Source organism: Euleptes europaea, chromosome 1, assembly GCF_029931775.1.
Source record: "Euleptes europaea isolate rEulEur1 chromosome 1, rEulEur1.hap1, whole genome shotgun sequence".
Lineage (NCBI taxonomy): Eukaryota > Metazoa > Chordata > Lepidosauria > Squamata > Sphaerodactylidae > Euleptes > Euleptes europaea.
This window is the reverse complement of record NC_079312.1, coordinates 99534887-99554334: the sequence shown is the minus strand read 5'-3', so window position 1 is coordinate 99554334 and position 19448 is coordinate 99534887. Positions and strand designations below refer to the sequence as shown.

Here is a 19448-nt window from a genome sequence, read left to right as displayed (position 1 = left end):
GCAAGATCCTTTCTTGTCCCCTATGTTATCTAATGTCTACATAAATTGCTATGGATAGTTTTTAACTTAGATTGCAAAGTGATTTGGAGGCCTAGCTTGGGAAGAAAGGCAGGGTACAAATTATTTTATAAATTATAATAAGTAAAATATCAGCCATACTAAGGACCACATGTAATATTTAAAAGTGCACACTGTTTTGTGCTTTTCCAGTTTCAAACACTAAAGCTGCTTTTTGAACTTGAAGAAAACTGTTAAAAATGAAATTATGAAGACATGGTTCAATTCTACACATCTTTCAGCTTTTCTCAATCAGTATATCTGATTATCTGACTCTTGATGATGTAACACCAAGCTTTTCATTTTGCCTTGTAAGACGGCCACTGTGGTGTAGTGCCAGACCAACAGCTAACCACTATACCATGTTGGTTTTGCTTGTTTGTGTTCTATATCATTCTCCCAGAAGAACAATAACTGCCTACACTAAGCTTTTAGAGATGGTCACACAGTAGTGAAACTGTATGGTTATAATGGCATTGACGTGACAGCGGAATATTAAAATATTTATACTCCGTCTGTCTTGGTAGCTTAAAGTGGCTTAACATATGCATGACAGATTGTCATTCAGGTTACTGAAAGTCCTACGGGAAACCAAGGCAGATATATGATACTGTATAACCAAAGCAGGTTCTCGACCACACAGGCTTTGTCTGGAGTCTAGCAAATAGTACTCCAAAGCTGACAATTCCCATAGCAAAGAAGCGGATTCCCCATTCTCTTCCTGCGATAGAAGGAATACCGAGAACCTTAGTTTACATGCATCACTATGACTGGGCCTTGTGCATTATGGGAGTCGTAGTCCTCAGCTTCAGATACAGTCTGACGTAGAACAACTCTACAGAGCCTCTGGCAACGCAGTGTTTCCCGGGAACTGTAGTTCAAGAACTCGTCAGTGTGCCCAGTTACCCGCAGACCGGCGAACTCCATGTCCCAACAACCTTTGCGAAGGAAACCGGATCCCGGCTTGTTCTCGTGGCATTGCGGGAGAAGCGGCAGCGTGGAGTGGAAGCTGAGACGTGGAGGCCAGCTGTTGCAGGCCGCGGTTGTTGGCAGCGGCAAGGCGCGATGACGGTGAATGTCGGTGGTGATGCGCTCACCCTCCAGCCCCGGGTTTTGGGTAGTGGCTGTGGGGGAACTGGGGGTGGTCGACCGCGTGAGAGGGAGGCGGCGGCGAGGCCTGTCGCCCCACCTCTGTGCAGTAGAAACAGGACCGCTTTCTTCAGCTCGCTGCGTTTCCTCGAATAAGAGCTTGCCTCGTTTCGACATCGGGTCTTGTAGGAAAAAGGGGGTCTTTGTCACAAGGCCGAGAGGAGGCCGGGCTCTTGTATGGCAGGTGTTTTGTATCTCACCTTTTCTCTCGGGAACTCGGGGTAGTATACATTAGGCAAAGAGAGAGAGAATGGCTGTCCCAAAATTGTGTGTGTGTGTGTAAAGTGCCATCAAGTCGCAGCTGACTTATGGCGACCCCTTTTTGGGGTTTTCATGGCAAGAGACTAACAGAGGTGGTTTGCCGGTGCCTTCCTCTGCACAGCAATGTTTCGGTGGTCTCCCATCCGAATACTAACCAGGGCTTAGCTTCTGAGATCTGACGAGATCAGGCTAGCCTGGGCCCTAATAGTTATATTTCATAGTTAGCATGGCACCCCAAATTTCTCATCAGTAAATCTACGGAGATAAAGATCGTATGATGCTGAGCCACCATTTAGGGAAGGGGTGTTAAATCGTAAGGCCTGGGGGCTGGATTCAGCCCCTTGAGCTCTTATCTGGCCCCCGAGCCAGCCGAGGCAGCCACCACCACCCCACTCTCGATCTGGGCTGCCGAGGCATGGCCCGGCAAAGTGACATTTATGTCATATCCGGCCCTTGTAACAACTGAGTTTGACATCCCTGATTTAGAGGATTGCATAGCACTCCCTGCAAACTTTGCTAGGGTAGGTGGCCATGGCAAACAAACTGGGCAGGTAGTGAGAGCCAGCTGGTCGGGGAGGCAGAACAAGGTGGATGGCAGAAGCCGCTGACAGTCACCGGAGAAGCTGGGTGGGCAGCAAGGCAGCCAGAAGCAGGCCGGCTACATCCACCTTCCTTCACCAGCCACCACCTTCACTAGGGGCAAGGGGACCCATAGGGGAGGCGGCAGAGAAGGAGGTGGTGATGTAGTTGTTGCTTCTTTTTCCTTCTCTCTTGTACTGGGAGGGGTTTTGAGGAAGGGAAGAAGGCAGGCCAGTGGCAGCAACAAGGTGCTGCTGCCCCGGTCCACGCCAGAGAGAAAAGAAGCCGGGCCAGCAGCGACATCCAGAAAGAAGAAAGTCCCCTGCTGGTGATACTCAACTGCTGTGCCACACTTGCTGTCTGCAAGAAGTTGCATCTAGTGAAATGTCCTCTTCTACATAATTATTAAAAGTAAAGGAACAGTTTCCCCCTTTGTTCACTTTAGGAACATGTTCTAGAGGGGCCTCTGTGTTAGGAAAGGAGAGTCTTGAGGTGCCTTGGAGACCTTAACACACTTTTGTGAACCAAAGCCTCCCCTTTCTTCAACAGGATGGCAGGAGTGGATTAGGAAATAAGAATGACCCTGGAGCGCTATAAGCTAGTGCTTCAGGGTCACTCAGTGTAGTTGGGCACAATGGGCATTAGCTCACCCATTTCATTCTCCTCAAAACTGGCAGCAGTGCAGGAAGAGATATTTGACCAGCTGACACCTGTTGTCATTGCTGAGGAAGGGTCTGAGCCAAGGGGCCGCTGAGGAATTGTTAGAGTTGCTGAGGCTTATCTCTTTGCTCCTGGTTACTAGTGGCCGTGGAGGACAGTAGCCTACTGGGAATTTCCCCTGTTAAGTTAAATGGCCAGTCCATCCCTGAGAATGAGCCATGGTTTTTACAGTTAAGAGTGGCAGCTGGTGTGGTGTACCCAAGAGTGTTGGGTTTGGATGGGAGAGACCCTGTTTAGTATAATTGTCCATGAAGGTTGGGTGCCCAGACACAAAGGACAAGGTGTAGCTTTTCTTGAATAGATGACCAAGCCATGGCAAATACAACTTGTCATACATTATAAGAAAACTTGCACTTGTTGAGTTTCTTTCTTTGCAGTTGATCAGTGCAGTGAGCTCTTTATATGGTCCTCATACAAGATTGTGTTATTTGTGAGAGAATTAGTCTCTGTAACTTCATATATCAGTGATGGCGAACCTTTTAGAGGCTGAGTGCCCAAACTGCAACCCAAAACCCACTTATTTATCGCAAAGTGCCAACACGGCAATTTAACCGGAATACTGAGGTTTTAGTTTAGAAAAAACAACTCGCGCTTGCTGCACCACCAGGCCCTAAACTCCGGGGGTGATGGAGAACCCGGCTCAGCTGGAAAGCAGCAGGAAGTTTGCCAGTTTTCATCCCTCGCTCCCCCCCCCCAAGTCTCCTCAGAAGAGACTAGTCCTCCCTACTCTGCCCACGACAGGAGCCGAAACAACAGGTCCCGCTGGATGCGCCTGGATTGCCCCCCCCCAAAAAAAACACCCCAAACCCCGCAGCCGGTGCCGGGAGGAGCAATAGGCTCGCCATCCTCCTCCGCTCACAGTACCGGCTTCATTGGCCCTCAGGAGCCACTGATCGGGAGAACGAGAAGCCGCTCTTCCAACTCTGGGCCGGGAAGGAGAAGGCGCCGCGTCCAACCCGGAGACAGCCATGCTGCGCTCCTGTGCCCGGCTTCTCCACCTCATGCCTTCGGAGTGCAGCACCAGCAGCAGCGCCCTTCCTTCCCTCGCTCCAGCAGCCAGTACCCGAGGCTAGCCGTCCCCTCCGCGCAGCGCCGAACTCAGGCGATCTCTGTGCTGGGGCGATGGCTCGTGTGCCCACAGAGAGGGCTCTGAGTGCCCCCTCTGGCACGCGTGCCATAGGTTCGCCACCACTGTCATATATACTCTTGTCGGAGACCTGTTTATAGAGGTGATAGGCAGCTTATGTTAGAACTAGTGGTGTTACGGTGTTGTATATAGAGATGGTTCTAATGTTAAGCTTTCATTAAGCCCCCTTGTATGATAACACTTGAGATGGGTCATTAGTCTCAAGCTTTCTTTGACAGGAAGGGGCAATTTACAAAGGTTGCTCTTATTTTTTTTTTGAAGATTAATATAACGTCAGTTTTGAGGCACCATACAGTGCACAAAGAATGGCCAAATAACTCCTTTTAAAAGTATAAATTGTCCCCTTTCTGGCTAGAATAATGTCTGGGAAATGGAGGATCAAACTCCCCCCCAAACTCTGGAAGCATCGTGTGCTATACATGGAAGGCATTAAAGATTTTCATTTTACCTGAAGACTCATACTCTGATCACTTTTCCTTAGAAGTTTCAAACCATTTCCAAATGGTATGCCAAGCCACCCATGTGATATGTTGTTTCGTTCTGTTTGCACCCGGCTGTTAACTCCTTCAAGCATAGTCTGCCGTTTTGCTGGTCATTGTGATGCTTTACTGAATCTGCCTCATTAGCCAGTAAAATAACAGGCCAGGCTACAAGTGATTCTTCTTCACTAATCCCAAGGAACAGTAAACTGGCTGTTAGGCTTGCAGAGCTGGAGTCTCTAAGGAAGAAAGCTCTGAGACTATTCAGTGGACTAATATAAGAGTATGACGGATTAAAGTGAGATTAGGTTAAACAGTGTAGTCAGTGTTTATGCTGCAGATTGCTTTTTTGGGGATGAACTTGTTTGTAATTAGAAGTTTAGCAACCAGGGGGGATACTGCACTTGTATTCCCAGCGATGAATTAAGAGTTTGAAAATGTTATAAAAAATACTGTTCGCACTTTCTTTGTATTCCCACCAATGTATTGAGAGTTTGAAAACGTTATAAAAAATACTGTTTGCACTTTGTTGGCCCCTTTAGCTGTGAAGACGTCTTCCAACCATTTATAAGCAGTGGTATCCAAAAACCCTTTTAAAGCGATGTTTTTTATAACATTTTCAAACTCTTAATACATCGCTAGGAATACAAAGTGCGGTAACTGCCCAGGTCATATTGGGTATCTTTCTATAACTTTAAGCAAAAGTGTCCAGACCTTTAATGTCCTTTGATTTCCATTGTTTCTATGGGCCATTAGTGTTTTGTGTCAGCATTACTTTGTCTCAAGTGCTATTTATACCCAAGACAAAGCCTTTTTACTTAACCCTTTAAGAATTGAAATGTGTCTGTACTGGGGGTAATTACAAGCTAAATAACCAGACATGGTACTGGATAACCCTTATATATCACTGACGGACAGGAGGCTGTCCTGCCCCTGAAGGGAAAACAGCCACTCAGATGAGCCTATCGGAGTGCTGCTCCAGCGTCCAGTCACCTTTGAGAAGGTGGAAGAAAGGTGGGAGTTAAGATCTGTCTCAGGTCTGGCTTAGGAAAAAGCAGAGTGAAGGGTAGAATCATAGAGTTGGAAGGGACCACCAGGGTCATCTAGTCCAACCACCTGCACAATTCAGGAAGTTCACAACTACCTCCCCCACACACCCCCAGTGACCCCTACTCCATGCCCGGAAGATGGCCAAGATGCCCTCCCTCTCATCATCTGCTTAAGGTCACAGAATCAGCATTGCTGACAGATGGCCGTCTAACCTCTTCTTTAAAACCTCCAGGGAAGGAGAGCTCACCACCTCCCGAGGAAGCCTGTTCCACTGAGGAACCGCTCTAACTGTTAGAAATTTTTTCCTACTGTCTAGACGGAAACTCTTTTGATTTAATTTCAACCCGTTGGTTCTGGTCCGACCTTCTGGGACAACAGAAAACAACTCAGCGCCCTCCTCTACGCGACAGCCCTTCAAGTACTTGAAGATGGTTATCTTCAGGTTATCATATCACCTCTTCATCCTTCTCTTCAGGCTCTTCAGGGTAGCTCTGCCTGGTAGTGTGGCAGAGTGGTTCAGCTCCATCTCTGGGAGATAATAGGGTACCCAGTTGGTAGGATTCTCTCTGGTAATGAGCAGACCTTGTACTATTTAGTCTGACTCTTGGGGAAGGGCAGGCTGGTGTAGGTGGGCTCCTGTGTGTGAGAGAGGATCCAGCCCTGGGTGGCTAGTCAGCAAAAGCCTGTTTGTGCCTGAAAGCATTATAGAAAGGTTTAACTACTTTCTGAAGCCATAACTAATTTAAATTTGTGTGCCTCACCCAGGCTTCTCCTTTGTCTGCCAGTAGACACCTGTACTGCTGATTTGTTACTTTTAAACCAATCTGTAATTAATTAAGTCTTCTCATTTGTTTATATACCAATCCTGCCTCAGTGATCTCAATAATCTCCTCGTGCACCACAAAACGTACCTCACAGCAATAAATATACCTTAACAAATCCAGTTTACACAGGATGCTGTTTAGTCTCTTTCCTAATGGTGTCCCAGAGCGCACAACTGTACTTTCTTCTACACAGGCAAATGCAGGGCCGGTGCCAGTCTTTTTTTGCGCCCTAGGCAAGGCTAACTACTTGTGCCTCCCCCCCAATTGCTAACCAATTTTCAAAAACCGATGTCTTGTAGAAAAAATAAAAGCCTGATGCATTCCTACAGAACTTTTTATAAGATGTTGTAATTAATTATATTCCATAGCACTGTTGTGGTACTTATCTTAAAATGAAAAAAATATAAATTATCAGTTGAATTTTTTTCAGGAAACTAATCTGTTTAAAACTCTGCCCCCCTCTGAGGTCTGTGCCCTAGGCGACCACCTAGTTCGCCTCATGGTAGCACCGGCCCTGGGCAATTGGTTTCTTTCTGTGCATTTGTTTGCTGTGCAAAGGGACACTGGTGTGGGGAGTAATTTTTGAAAATATAAGGATTTGGCTTTTACAAATAATGGAAATTTTTCGGGTTTATTAAACCCCAACCCGAAAAATACGCCGAGCAGTGGAGCCCAGCGTTCAGTTCTGCGACCCCTGCTGCCTCGGAAGTCCATGAGGACGTTGGAGGTGGCAGGCGGTGGCAATCTGAATGCTGGGCCACCGTGGAAGTTCATGTGGACTTCCAAGGCGGTGGCAGTAATGACTCAGCCAGCAGGTAAATAAGGGGGAGGGGAAAATCGTGGCGGGGCCAAAGCAGCACTGAATAATGCAGGAAAAAAATCATTTGGGATCCACTTTTTTTGGTTCCCTTTAATTGCTGCCATTTTTTAACCGGTAAACCCCTCCCCCCAAAAAAAATTCTGAAAAGTTTTTTTGGTTTTTTTCCCCCGGTTCGGCTTTAGCCAAATGCACACCCCTAGTGAGGAGAACCCCTGTAACTTAGTGGCTCAGCCCTCATGAATGTGCGATGTGTTTGTGCACAGAAGAAACACAGTACATTTTGCACAGAGCCTTATAATAGGGAGACCCTCCGTTCACGCACACACCGCGCATTGAACTGGCAGACATTTAGGTAGATTAAAATTTTGACTCAGGCTTTGGTGTGTTTGTTGGTTGTTGCGTATAGGAACTTGAAAATGTTTAATGGAATCTAATCTTGGGGATTTTCTCTCTGGAATTGACAAATTCAGTAGCTCCATTTCAACTTTCTGGGAATATAATTTAAGTTGGCCTGGTTTGGGAGGAGTAAGGCGTGTGTGAGTGATTGCTGTAATTCTTCTGTAAAAGCGTGAGCTAGGCAGTTCCATTCAGTATGCCTGGGCAGAATGTTGCACACAATAATTACCATGTATACAGACAAATTTTAATTGATATAGTTATTTTTTCTTATTTGGATTTGCTGCAAATGAGAATGTGATTGGACTGTTCAAGAGACCCCTCTCTTTTTTTCAAGAAGCAAAGTGGTATTACTAAGAAATCAAAAGCTGTCTCTAGAGAGAAATCGCTGTAGGGTTAAGGGTGGTAGCAGCTGAAATTGCTTTGTAGTTTAAATGGTTGTATAACTTATTAAAATATGCTTTGAAAGTGTGTTCTGTATGCCTTCTGTCATGTTTAATATTTTATTCAGTCATACACATTTACTTGCCCGCTATCATAATATGTCATGTTTCAGACCCTCCGGAAATGTGAATGATCTTGATTGCATGTATCATGGACTGTGGACGCTGGCACAGAATCCAGTAGCTTGGCCGAGATCCTGGGAAAACGAACTTCCAAGTTTAAAGGACACATTTCTTTTTAACACCAATACAAAATAGTAAATAATGTGAAAAACCAGGAAACTCCCCCATTACCTATCAAAATATAAACATGGAGTATATTGAGCCAACATGCAAAAGTGCCCAGTTTGCATAATCATGTTATCAGTTCAGATTATTGGCTCCTGTCTAATTGGCATCCAGCTATTTAACTAGCCAGCCTACACTTGCTCCTTGTAGTAAAAAGAAAAAGAAAAAGATTGCTTTAGTTGATTATATACAAGATGTATTGGGCAACAACTAATATATGAGTTATCATATGTTTTTGTTGTACTTTTTTTTATCTTTTGAGCTTCCTCCAGTAGGTCTTTTATTTACATTATTTATTGTCTACCTTTCTCACAGGGCTCAAGGTGGATTACACATAGTGAGTCTGTATGATCAACAAAATGGGACATTCAATAACAAATGCATTAGGATCTTATTATGTATATTGTATGTTTTACAATAAAGGACACTATGTTGTCATTCTAATATGCCTTTTTAAAATACTTTTTATACTTTTTAAGGAACGGAAGGGGACAGCTAAAGTGGACTTTCTGAAGAAGATTGAAAAGGAAATCCAGCAAAAGTGGGATGATGAGAGAGCATTTGAAGTTAACGCAACAGATGCTGCAAACCAGAAGAGGTGAGAATGTATGGAGCTAGTCGGAAACTAGTGGGGGAGGGTGGATTGTATGTACTGAATGCTACAGTTCTGGATAATTTAGCTGTATAACCACTTCTGTATTTGAGGTAGTGACCTTACAATCATTGAAGTCAATAGAAAAAGTCAGTTTAGTTTTGGATAGGGCTCGTCTATTGCACATAATTTTGGGATTTAATTTTCTGCATAATAGAATGGATGTGGGTGCTGTTTATGATACTTGGGTGCAATTAACTGTGTGTAAGAGAGACACCTGTATATATTGTGGAAATTAAGTATAGGCTTCCCTGCTAGATACCTAGTAGAACCTGGTGCTTTCTTAGAAGAATCAAAGCCCCACCAGGAAGTATAATATGAGATAGGATAATATAAGATCTAGATAACTGAAGAACAAATCTGGGGCTGGAAAAGCCAGGGTTAGGACAAATATAGTGTTTTCAAAGATAAAATTTATCTTCATTGTATAATTAAATTAGCCCTGCAAAAGAATATTTTCAGCAATCCCTTTGGCTCTATAACATTAAAAAGTTCCTCCTCTAAAGATGTCAAAGTAGTACTTATTTGTTGATTTCTTACTTTATTGGAGATGTAAGCGTGCAGCTGAAAGTATTGGAACCAACCCACTGACAGAATTTTACTTTGTAATGCTAAAAAAAATTATGCATTGTTGTCTATGTTGGGCTTCTATAAACCAGGCAGATTGTACCATTTCCCTAGCTTGAGATGGATTTAAGATTTTTAATTTAGAATTATATACAAAAGATGAGAGAGTCAGTATCTCTGGGTTTATGTTTTTAAATGTAGCCCAAATTTCCAATAAAAAAAGGCTTGTGTACACCCTGTATTCTTCACCTCGTTGCTTCTTATACCTTTACCCTGCCTTTCTTTCAAGGAGCTCTTGGCAGCATACATACTCTCCTATGCCCCTGTCAGGATCTTGGGATTGGTAAACATAGTTAGGTCTGAGTTGCTTGCTTCCCAAGTTAAAAACAAAACAAAACCCTCTTTTCTTTTTAGATCCAAACAAAACAGTATTTAACAGCAGCTTGGTAAGAACAATAGAAACCTGAAAATCTGTCCTTGGTAATTTCAAACTTACAATATTCTGAGGCTTTTCTGCCTTTGTTCTCATGGGGAGGGAAATCTCCTCTTCCCTGCGCTCCAATGTAGCAGCTGCCTTTGTGGACTCATTTGAGACTGGCTGTAGTCAGGCTGCTGGGGCCTAGCTATCTCCACAGCTATTCTGACCTCCATGGTCTACAGTGTCCTCAGCTCTTCAGACACCTTCCACATCTTCTTTGATAGGTTAACTGTACAAGCCCTTAATTTGCATGATGGTTATGTTTTCCCTTACACAACCAGACATTAGATTCGTTCTAATACTCATACATGGCTATTTACAACTACAAATATGCTCATGGGGGTACTCTCCTATGTCCCCCAACTAATCCTTACAAGCCTGTGATTGTGCCAAATGTACGTGACTGACCAAGGACATTTTAGTGAGCTTCAAGGCAGATTTGAACTCGGTTTCATCTGTCCTTGATCATACTCTGGTCACTGTACCACACTGGTTCTTACCTCAGACTGCACTTCAAACCCCAAGAAAGTGTGTATGGGATTGCAGCCTTAATAACCGGAAGCAAAACTAAATAAAAGACAGCTTTAAAAGGTTTTCATCAGTTTAAGGAAACAGTGTTTACTTTTTCCAAATCTGTTTTTAAAATTCTTTTTTCATGACTGTCTAGTACAAGCAAAGCATCAAATTAACAAAAAGACATTAATAAAGGAATTAGGTCGTTCTGAAGCTTGACAAGTATACACTAAAGAAGGGGTGTCAAACTCAATTGTTACAAGGGCTGGATATGACATAAATGTCACTTGGCCAGGCCAGGCCATGCCTTGCCAGCCCAGATTGAGAGTAGGGGGGGTGGCTGCCTCAGCTGGCTCACGGGCCAGATAAGAGCTCTCAAGGGGCCGAATCTGCCCCCCAGGCTTTACGTGTGACACTCCTGCACTTAAGAGTTCTAATCACTCTTCAAGTAGGGAAAATTATAAAAGGGAAGACCAGCATTCCTTTGCAGCGACAGAAGGAGAAGAAAGAAATGAATATATCTTTCTCACAACTACTGTTTGGAGACGACTTCTGTTTTTAACATGAATTGTATGATGTGTATGCGTGGCCACTGTAATAATAAAATGCTTGAACTGTTAAAAGGATTTGCATAAATGACTGTGGTACTGTAATGAAGCATGTGTTCCTTGCAGATTTTAGGTGATCATCAGGATTAATCCTGTTTCTACTAGCAACATCATAGGTTAGCTAGATGTTCTTTCAGACAAGAGCCTTGTGTACTTAGTCCATTTAAGTCTACTTAGGAGTACAGTTCCAGTTGTCTTCTGGTTTATTTGCTGCAAACTTACTGATGTGTGTTTATTTTGTATCCTCCGCTTAGCAATGGCAAATACTTTGTCACCTTTCCATACCCATACATGAATGGCCGGCTTCACTTGGGACACACATTTTCTTTATCAAAGTGTGAGGTATGAATTTTTCTGTGTTACTAACTTAACAAAGGCCATACAGAGAGACAGAGAGAGGAAAAATCTTGGCATTCAGTCCTTGAGCCAACTGAGTGCCCATTACTGTTCTTTTTAAGTGAAACAGCTGAGTGAAATGGTGTAATTTGTGTGTTATTTATTTCTGTTTCAACCTGCAGTTGTGTGGTAGTTGAAGGTTATAGCAAGAAGTCTCAGGCCAGACATTTGGGCACAGTTGGGATATTTCTTCTCTCTAGCATCTTCCCCTTGTCAGATTTTAACATCTCCACTACATAGCTCTTATTGGCTGCTTTAAGCACTGCTCTGCTTGGCTCCTGTGTTTCTGTGATACATTTCTGATTCCAATCAGTCACCGTTCAAGTAGAATGGCATATAGCGAGGTGTCCTCAGTAGTTCTTTCATCTACAAATTCACCTACGTACCTTCAGAAGAACAGAAAAATGCTTCCAATTGCACAGATCTTGACTGGTGGTTTGAGACTACAGCATATATTAGCTTTATCTGTTTTCCCCTGGTCAAGGAACTCATTTTTGTTTGGACTTCTAATATTTTTGTATGGCTTCCTTCCCAGAGCCTTTGAGATAGAGTAACTGTGGACTCCAGAATGTATCCAGTTGTGTTATGCTGTAAAGATGTGGAGTTAATTATTTTAGTTTTTTTTCTGGCTTCTTTGTAATTACAGATCTGGTATCATCAATGAATAATCCTAAAGGGCAGGATTAAATCTTAAATGAGCTATAACCTTTTAATACTAAATGCTTCTAGCTCAACTGCTCATACTTGACCCTCTCCCTGCACACTTTTTTGGTGTGTGTGTACTATATTATTGCTTAATGCTTGCCACTATTTGTGTTTCCTGCAGTTTGCTGTTGGCTATCAGAGGCTAAAAGGAAAAATCTGCCTGTTCCCGTTTGGACTGCATTGCACTGGCATGCCCGTTAAGGTAAAATCAGGGTTTTGTAGTTTGTAAAAAAAATACCATTCAAATTCTGTACCAGGGAAATATACATTTGATGTTTACAGGCGGAGTGGCTTCTCCTGGGTCTTCTTTTTAGATTTGGAGTGAATAACAGTACATTACAAAGTCCGTGTTGTAGTGAGAAGTTTGGGAATTTCTGCTTTAGTTTAGCAACATGAGTCGATTCTTTGCCATGGTAATTAGTGCTTAGTGGGATTCCAGTGACTTTCAGATGTGCCTGGCTTATTTTATATGGATAATCCTTATGTTTTCTGATTTTAGTGCATTGTTCTTGCTTTATGAGCCACCTCAATCAGGTTTCTAGAGAGGCGGCACATAAACTTTCTAAATAAATAATGTGCAATTATAATTTGCTTGCCTAAAGCTACAGGCTAGGATCCAAGGACTCTTTCAAGCGCACCCAAACGTTTGGGCATTTGTAGTGGGATTTTAAAAACTTTTTCTTTGAACCGCAGACCCACCCCCAAGTCATATTGCGTACTTTTTTGGGAAGTTGTTTGGTGGGAGAGGTGCTTTTCATGTAGCAAACCCGAAGCCCCATTGGCTCTGAATAATTTTGTACCACTATTAGGGCCTTTCCAGCTGATCTTAAATTGTGAGGAGGTGTTTGTGGCGAGGAGGATTCTTCTATATGGAAGAGCTGCCATCCTTTACTTTCAGAGTCTGTTAAAAAATGGTAAAAATTTGAGGTGCAGCTGTCATGGTTATGTAAAGACCAGTAGCGGTCAATAACAGATCAACAACTCGTTTATCTCTGGATTTGCTGGTCAGTTCTCATTTATTGATGATAGTCAATGCCTTTTTCAGTATTGCCTTTGGCAACTGAGAGGGCATATATTTGTGAATTTGTGAGTTTTTAGTGAACGAACACAATGAGACTGGTAACTTGAAATTTATTGTTAACGGTTAGAAATGCAAGGCAAAAAGATGTCCGTGTTCTTCTGGTTCTATTGATTCTGTAGCACACATGCTCCTGGAATGTAATTTTTATGAGGATCTCAGATCAAGATATATTCTTCTTCTTCTAACAGATCAGACTAGTAACTCTGTGTCTGAGCAAATATCCTATTTGTTAAGTGACAACGATCCTAAGGTTACATTGGCAGTGGCAAAATTCATCTCAGTCCTTATATCCCTTAAACAATAGATTTAGAATTATGCTGCTCAAGATTTATGAATCAAGAAGCTTCTAAGGGAGAAGGGGAAACAAAGATGCCAAGTCTGGAAGTAGTAAAGTAATGGATTCCAGGTCTCGGATGTACAAATGATTTCCCTAACCCTAGCTACCAAGCCATTGTGGATTTTCCCATAGGCATGTGCAGATAAGCTGAAAAGAGAAATGGAATTGTACGGCTGTCCACCAGAATTCCCTGATGAAGAGGAGGAAGAGGAGGAATCTAAGGGGGATGAAATGGTCATCAAAGACAAGGCTAAAGGCAAAAAGGTATCATTTAAAGTGTGCATGTTTTTTGCTTCTATTAAAGATGATTTGTGACTTGTGTATTTGCATAATACACTGCTCTTTAAATGTGAAACTGTTTCTTCAGGCTGTGTTTTCTTCAGTTACTTCTGTCAAGATCCCTTTGAGTAGTTTCTTGCATATTCACTCTGCTTCCTTATTTTCATTAAAGAGCAAGGCTGCTGCTAAGACCGGGTCTTCAAAGTACCAGTGGGGAATCATGAAGTCTTTGGGCCTCTCTGATGAAGAAATAATGAAGTTTTCAGAGGCTGAACATTGGCTTGATTACTTCCCACCTCTGGCTATTCAAGATTTAAAGAACATGGGACTGAAGGTACAGTTTACTTCTAAAATTCTTGTTTTAAAGAACTGTTTGTCTGAAACTGATGGGCAGATTCCCCCCACCCACCCCGGGCAACCTTACATTTTTCTGTAGACATCTTTATATAAAATACTGGACTGCATACAATTATGCATTGATTGTGCATAACAGTTTAACATATTTGCAGCAGATGTTTTGGTTTTGCAACATACCTTTTGATTTAGGATAACATACAGCAAATACAATGAGTGGATTCCACTTAGGTTCAAGCAAGGGGCTTGTACTAATCCACTGGAGTTTGATACCGTTCTGGTTGATTCTGGATTATGAACAAAGCAGGTCTCCATTTTTGGAACTTCTGGAATGCTGCTACACCCATCCTTTTTGAATATTTACAGATCGATTGGAGACGCTCCTTCATCACCACTGATGTTAACCCCTATTATGATTCTTTTGTACGATGGCAATTTCTAACCCTAAGGGAAAGAAATAAAATTAAATTTGGTAAACGGTAAGTATAGTCCCGTTGTATAACTTAGTTTGCTATTTAGATTAAAAGATTAAGTCCCTTCATGACTAACTTATTATACTACTCCATAAATGTGTTCTGGTAGTTCATTATTTTGTTACATCCTGACTATGGACACCATCCGATCTTAGTGTGTGTGAGTTTTTTGCAGTGAGGGGTTATGGATTTTATTTTCAGTGAGTTGTCCTAGTGATTAAATGAGGATTCTTAACTTGAAAACCAGTCGTTTATGAAATGAATTAGTGGTCCAGAGATGTATTAAAATGGCAAAGGATCATTTTGAACTTTTGGTGGTGAATAATACCTGTATACTGAGGGCATGTGCTGTTTCTTTGTGATTTCTGAAATGGCAGAAGGAGCCTTCCTTTTTTGTAGTTCTGAGGTAAACCATCAACATTTGCTGCTTTAATGGCTCAGTATGTTGGGTTGAATCCAGGAAGCCATGAACAGAAGAAGTATGTTCAGTGGGTCTGTCCCTTGTTTCCCCAGACTTCCCCCCTTTTAAAAAACTACTTCTGATGTTTGAGGGACTCTAGCTTGAGAGGAAAATGGCAACAACCTCCCCCCCCCCCCACACTCATAAGCTCTTATTCAAATGGAGCCAGGGCTCTTGCTCAAGTGTGCGTGGGAATTTCTGCCTATTCCTTTTTCTTGCTGTTCCCCATTCCAGCACCCCCAGGGTGCTGAAGAGGAAAGAGGAAGAGATTGGTTTCGTGAACTTGTTCTGTTCTCAGTCCTTTGGATGCAAAATCCAGTTCAATCCAATTAGAGCTGCATAGCTGCATAGTAGTGGCCTGAGAGTTTTCAGTGGGAGTTGGAAATAGAATAGGAAACCAGGAACAGTTCCTTATCATTCTGAGCAGCAGCTTTCTTGTTGATATTGTTCTCTATAAGGCCCTAAGGGGTAGAAGCTATCGAGGGCATGTGTGTTCTTGTCATGATGTCCCTGCTCAGTCTGTGACATACACTGCTGAGTATTAAATTAATTTGTGTTCTAGATACACTATTTATTCGCCAAAAGACGGACAGCCATGTATGGATCATGACAGACAAACAGGGGAGGTAATGAATAATTTTTGATACATTTGAGCGTTCTTACGTAGTGCCTTTTAAATGACTACGGGACAGCATGACAACTATAGAAATAATGCCTTGGAAGTTACATGTGTTTACTTAATTATCATCAGTGTCTAAATGGAAACCTAGAGGGGTTTGATAAAATGTATGCCATACCAGGATCTAAAGAACCATGCAACCAGTTCCACAACTTGGTTGTGGTTTCCCCCCCCCCCTTCCAAAGCCCTGTCATGCACTTCCTCTGCCCTTCTCACATGCACAGCATGTTGCATGGCAAATTGTTTTGGAAGAGATGGGAGTTTTGAAAGCATTTTGTGATATGAAACCAGGAGCCAGCTGTTCAGAGGGAAAGGGTTGCAAAATTCTGTTGAGGGCACAAGCCCTTTTGCAAGTGCTTTGGATCCTGGCCATGGTTCATATTGTGGCTGAACAGTGCATTGTTAGATTTTCTCCTGTACCCCATTTTTATTACGTCATAATACCCATTCATTAGTTGAACAGACGTTCATCAGCAGGGATAATGCAGAGCCTGGCCTTGTAGTTGTATGCAGTCTACTCTAGTGTAGGAAATCTGGTATACTTCAGGCTGTTCCACCATATTCAGACATAGCTCCTAAGTGCCAGAGATGGAAATGGTGTACTCATTGTTGTTTGCATTGCTCGTTAGGGAGTCGGACCTCAAGAATACACTTTAATTAAAATGAAGGTGGTAGAACCTTATCCTGTGAAATTAAGGTAAGTCTCTAGGACATTTATTGATCTGCCAGTTACAAAACAAAATTAGGCGGCTCCAGAGGTTATTTATAATAATAAATTATTATAATGTAATAATCCTTTTTTCTTACTAAAGGTTTATTTGCTATAATTGGCAGGAGACAAGCAAAATCGATAGCTTATCACTAGTAATATCCTGAATTCATTGGAATAAGACATGGCGATGCTAACTGACTTAGATCACTTGAAAAAAGTCTCTCAACAGCTGTTAGCCAAGTGGAAGGCAGGTCTCTCAACAGGGCAAGTGAAAGGCAGGTCTCTCACCAGCTGCTAGCCAAGTGGAAGTTCCTAATTCAGAGGCATTGCACCTCTAAATACTAGATGTAGGTTCTCAAATAGGAGTGAGCTTCTGGCTTCATGCCCTGCATGTGGGTTCCCAGGTAGCATCTGGCTAGAGGCTGTTGGAAGCAGGATGCTGGACTAGATGGACCCTTGGTACAATCAAGCAGGGCTCGTGCTATGAACTCTTTCTTCCGCATTCAGTCGATACAGTTCGCCCAATTGTTGTTGTTTTTGATAATGTGGGTCTTGATGCAAAGTGTGCCTGACTATTCTGCAGGAAAAAAGAAAAGTCTGATCTTTCTTCCTTCAGATTTTATATTTGTAGAAAGAAGGATCTTTCTTTTCACTTCTGCTGTGCAAAATGGAAGCGATGAAATAGTTGGGTTCCCAGGTACATTTGATTTGGGCTCTCAGAGATGAGGATGTATTAAAGTAACATCAAGTGTACAGTGGATTTTGGCAAACTAAAAAGATCTAATTTGAACAGCTTTGGGGGCTTCTTATAAGTAATCAAAGGTACTTACCTGATTACCTTTTCTTTCCCTTACAGTGGCCTGAAAGGAAAGACTATCTTCTTGGTAGCTGCTACTCTGAGACCAGAGACTATGTTTGGACAGACTAATTGTTGGGTTCGCCCTGACATGAAGTACATTGGGTTTGAGACTGTGAATGGGAATATTTTTATTTGCACACAGAGAGCTGCAAGGAATATGTCTTACCAAGGTTTCACAAAAACCAATGGAGTAGTACCTGTCGTGAAGGAGCTTATGGGGGAGGTAAGTCTTTTGAGGCCTGTGGCTAAAATGATTTATGCGGCACTGTTGGCATGTGAGGCTTGGGAATTATCTATGCTGTTAGCATACTATGCCAGTGCTGAACTAAAGTTCCTTTCTCATGCACACCGTACATGACCTTTTCAAGTTAATGCACTTACTCTCAGAATCATTGGAAGGGATAATTTCCAGACAGTTTACACACATGTAAAAGAATGAGAAAATTGAAATTGTTCAAGACTTTCTATTCCTTGGCTTCACCATCAACCAAAAGGGAGACTGCAGCCAAGAAATCAGAAGGAGATTGAGACTGGGAAGGGCAGCCATGAAGGAGCTAGAAAAGATTCTGAAGTGTAAGGATGTGTCACTGGCCACCAAGACTAGATTAATTCATGCCATCGTATTCCCTATTACTATGTATGGGTGTGAAAGCTGGACAGTGAAGAAAACTGATAGGAAGAAAATAGATTCCTTTGAAATGTGGTGTTGGAGGAGAGTGTTACGGATTCTGTAAACTGCCAAAAAAACAAATCAGTGGGTTATAGATCAAATGAAGCCTGAACTGACCCTAGAAGCTAAAATGACTAAACTGAGGCTATCGTATTTTGGTCACGTTATGAGACGACAAGAGTCACTGGAAAAGACAGTCATGCTAGGAAAAGTTGAGGGCAGCAGGAAAAGAGGAAGACCCAACAAGAGACGGATGGACTCAGTAAAGGAAGCCACAGCCTTCAATGTGCAAGATCTGAGCAAGGCTGTCAAAGATAGGAAATTTTGGAGGACTTTCATTCATAGGGTCGCCATGAGTCGAAAGCGACTTGACGGCACTTAACACACACAAAGGAATGAGAATGCTTTGTGGGCTGACATCGTCAGGCAGGTTGTTCCCTCAGGTGGGAACAACCGTAAAGAACTTTTTGGGTAGGGGCAGCTGTTGAGCTTGCCTGTTGGCTGGGTGGCAACTTCCACAGGCTTTGCTCAGATGAGCGAGCTGCCTCAGGAAATCATATTGAGGGGGGCACTTCTGCAGATCTTGGGGCCTAGGCCATGAAAGGTTTCAAAAGTGTTCAAACCCAACATATTAAATTCAACCAAAACCTAATTGGTAACTATTGGGGTACTGCGAAATAGGTGTAACGTGCACACTCTGCCTAACTTTATTCAAATGGTTTGATCCCGCCTTTCTCCCCAATGGGGACTCAAAGAGGCTTACATTGCTCCCCTCTTCTCTTTTTTATCCACACAACAACCCTGTGAGGTACGCTAGGCTGAGAGTGTGGTGGTGTAGAGAGGCAGTGTGGTGTAGAGAGAGGCAGTGTGGTGTAGTTGTTAGGAGCGGTGGACTCTAATCTGGTGAACCAGGTTGGTTCCCCCACTCCTAGACATGAAGCCTGCTGGGTGACCTTGGGCTAGTCACAGTTCTCTATGAGCTCTCTCAGCCTCACCTACCTCACAAGGTGTCTGTTGTGGGGAGAGGAAGGGAAGGGGATTGTAAGCCAGTTTGATTCTCCTTAAAAGGTGGAGAAAATTGATGTATAAAAACCATCTTCTTGTGTGACTGGCCCAAGTTGACCCAGCAAGGTTCCGTGGCAGAGCGGGGATTCAAAGCTGGGTCTCCCAGATCCTAGTCTGAAACCACACAACACTTCTGACAGTAATTGGGCTGCAGCATTCTGTAATGAAATATTTCCGTATACCGCTTCATTAGAATCTGGTCCAGAAGACTGTGGTTTAGATCCAAAGTTCCCAGAATGATCTGGAGGCTATAAGTGCCCTGTGCAGTGCTATAAGTACAATGTTTTTTCTATTCCCTCTTCTCAGTGTAGCCCTATACTACCTGTCTTTCCCCCAAGTTCCTTCTG

At 42.8% G+C, this 19448-nt stretch overlaps 1 protein-coding gene across 1 annotated transcript in view; it reads left to right on the top strand.

Annotated features, from left to right (window-relative positions):
* The first annotated feature begins 1109 nt into the window (after positions 1–1109).
* LARS1 (leucyl-tRNA synthetase 1) overlaps positions 1110–19448 on the top strand; it is a 56226-nt gene continuing 37887 nt past the window's right edge. Inside the window, exons 1-10 of the mRNA XM_056857227.1 lie at positions 1110–1128; positions 8693–8811; positions 11286–11373; positions 12254–12334; positions 13683–13814; positions 14002–14163; positions 14550–14662; positions 15679–15742; positions 16425–16492; positions 17364–17589. Coding sequence (XP_056713205.1) covers positions 1123–1128; positions 8693–8811; positions 11286–11373; positions 12254–12334; positions 13683–13814; positions 14002–14163; positions 14550–14662; positions 15679–15742; positions 16425–16492; positions 17364–17589 — 1059 coding nt within the window. The 5' untranslated portion in view covers positions 1110–1122. The remainder of the gene's footprint in view (positions 1129–8692; positions 8812–11285; positions 11374–12253; positions 12335–13682; positions 13815–14001; positions 14164–14549; positions 14663–15678; positions 15743–16424; positions 16493–17363; positions 17590–19448) is intronic.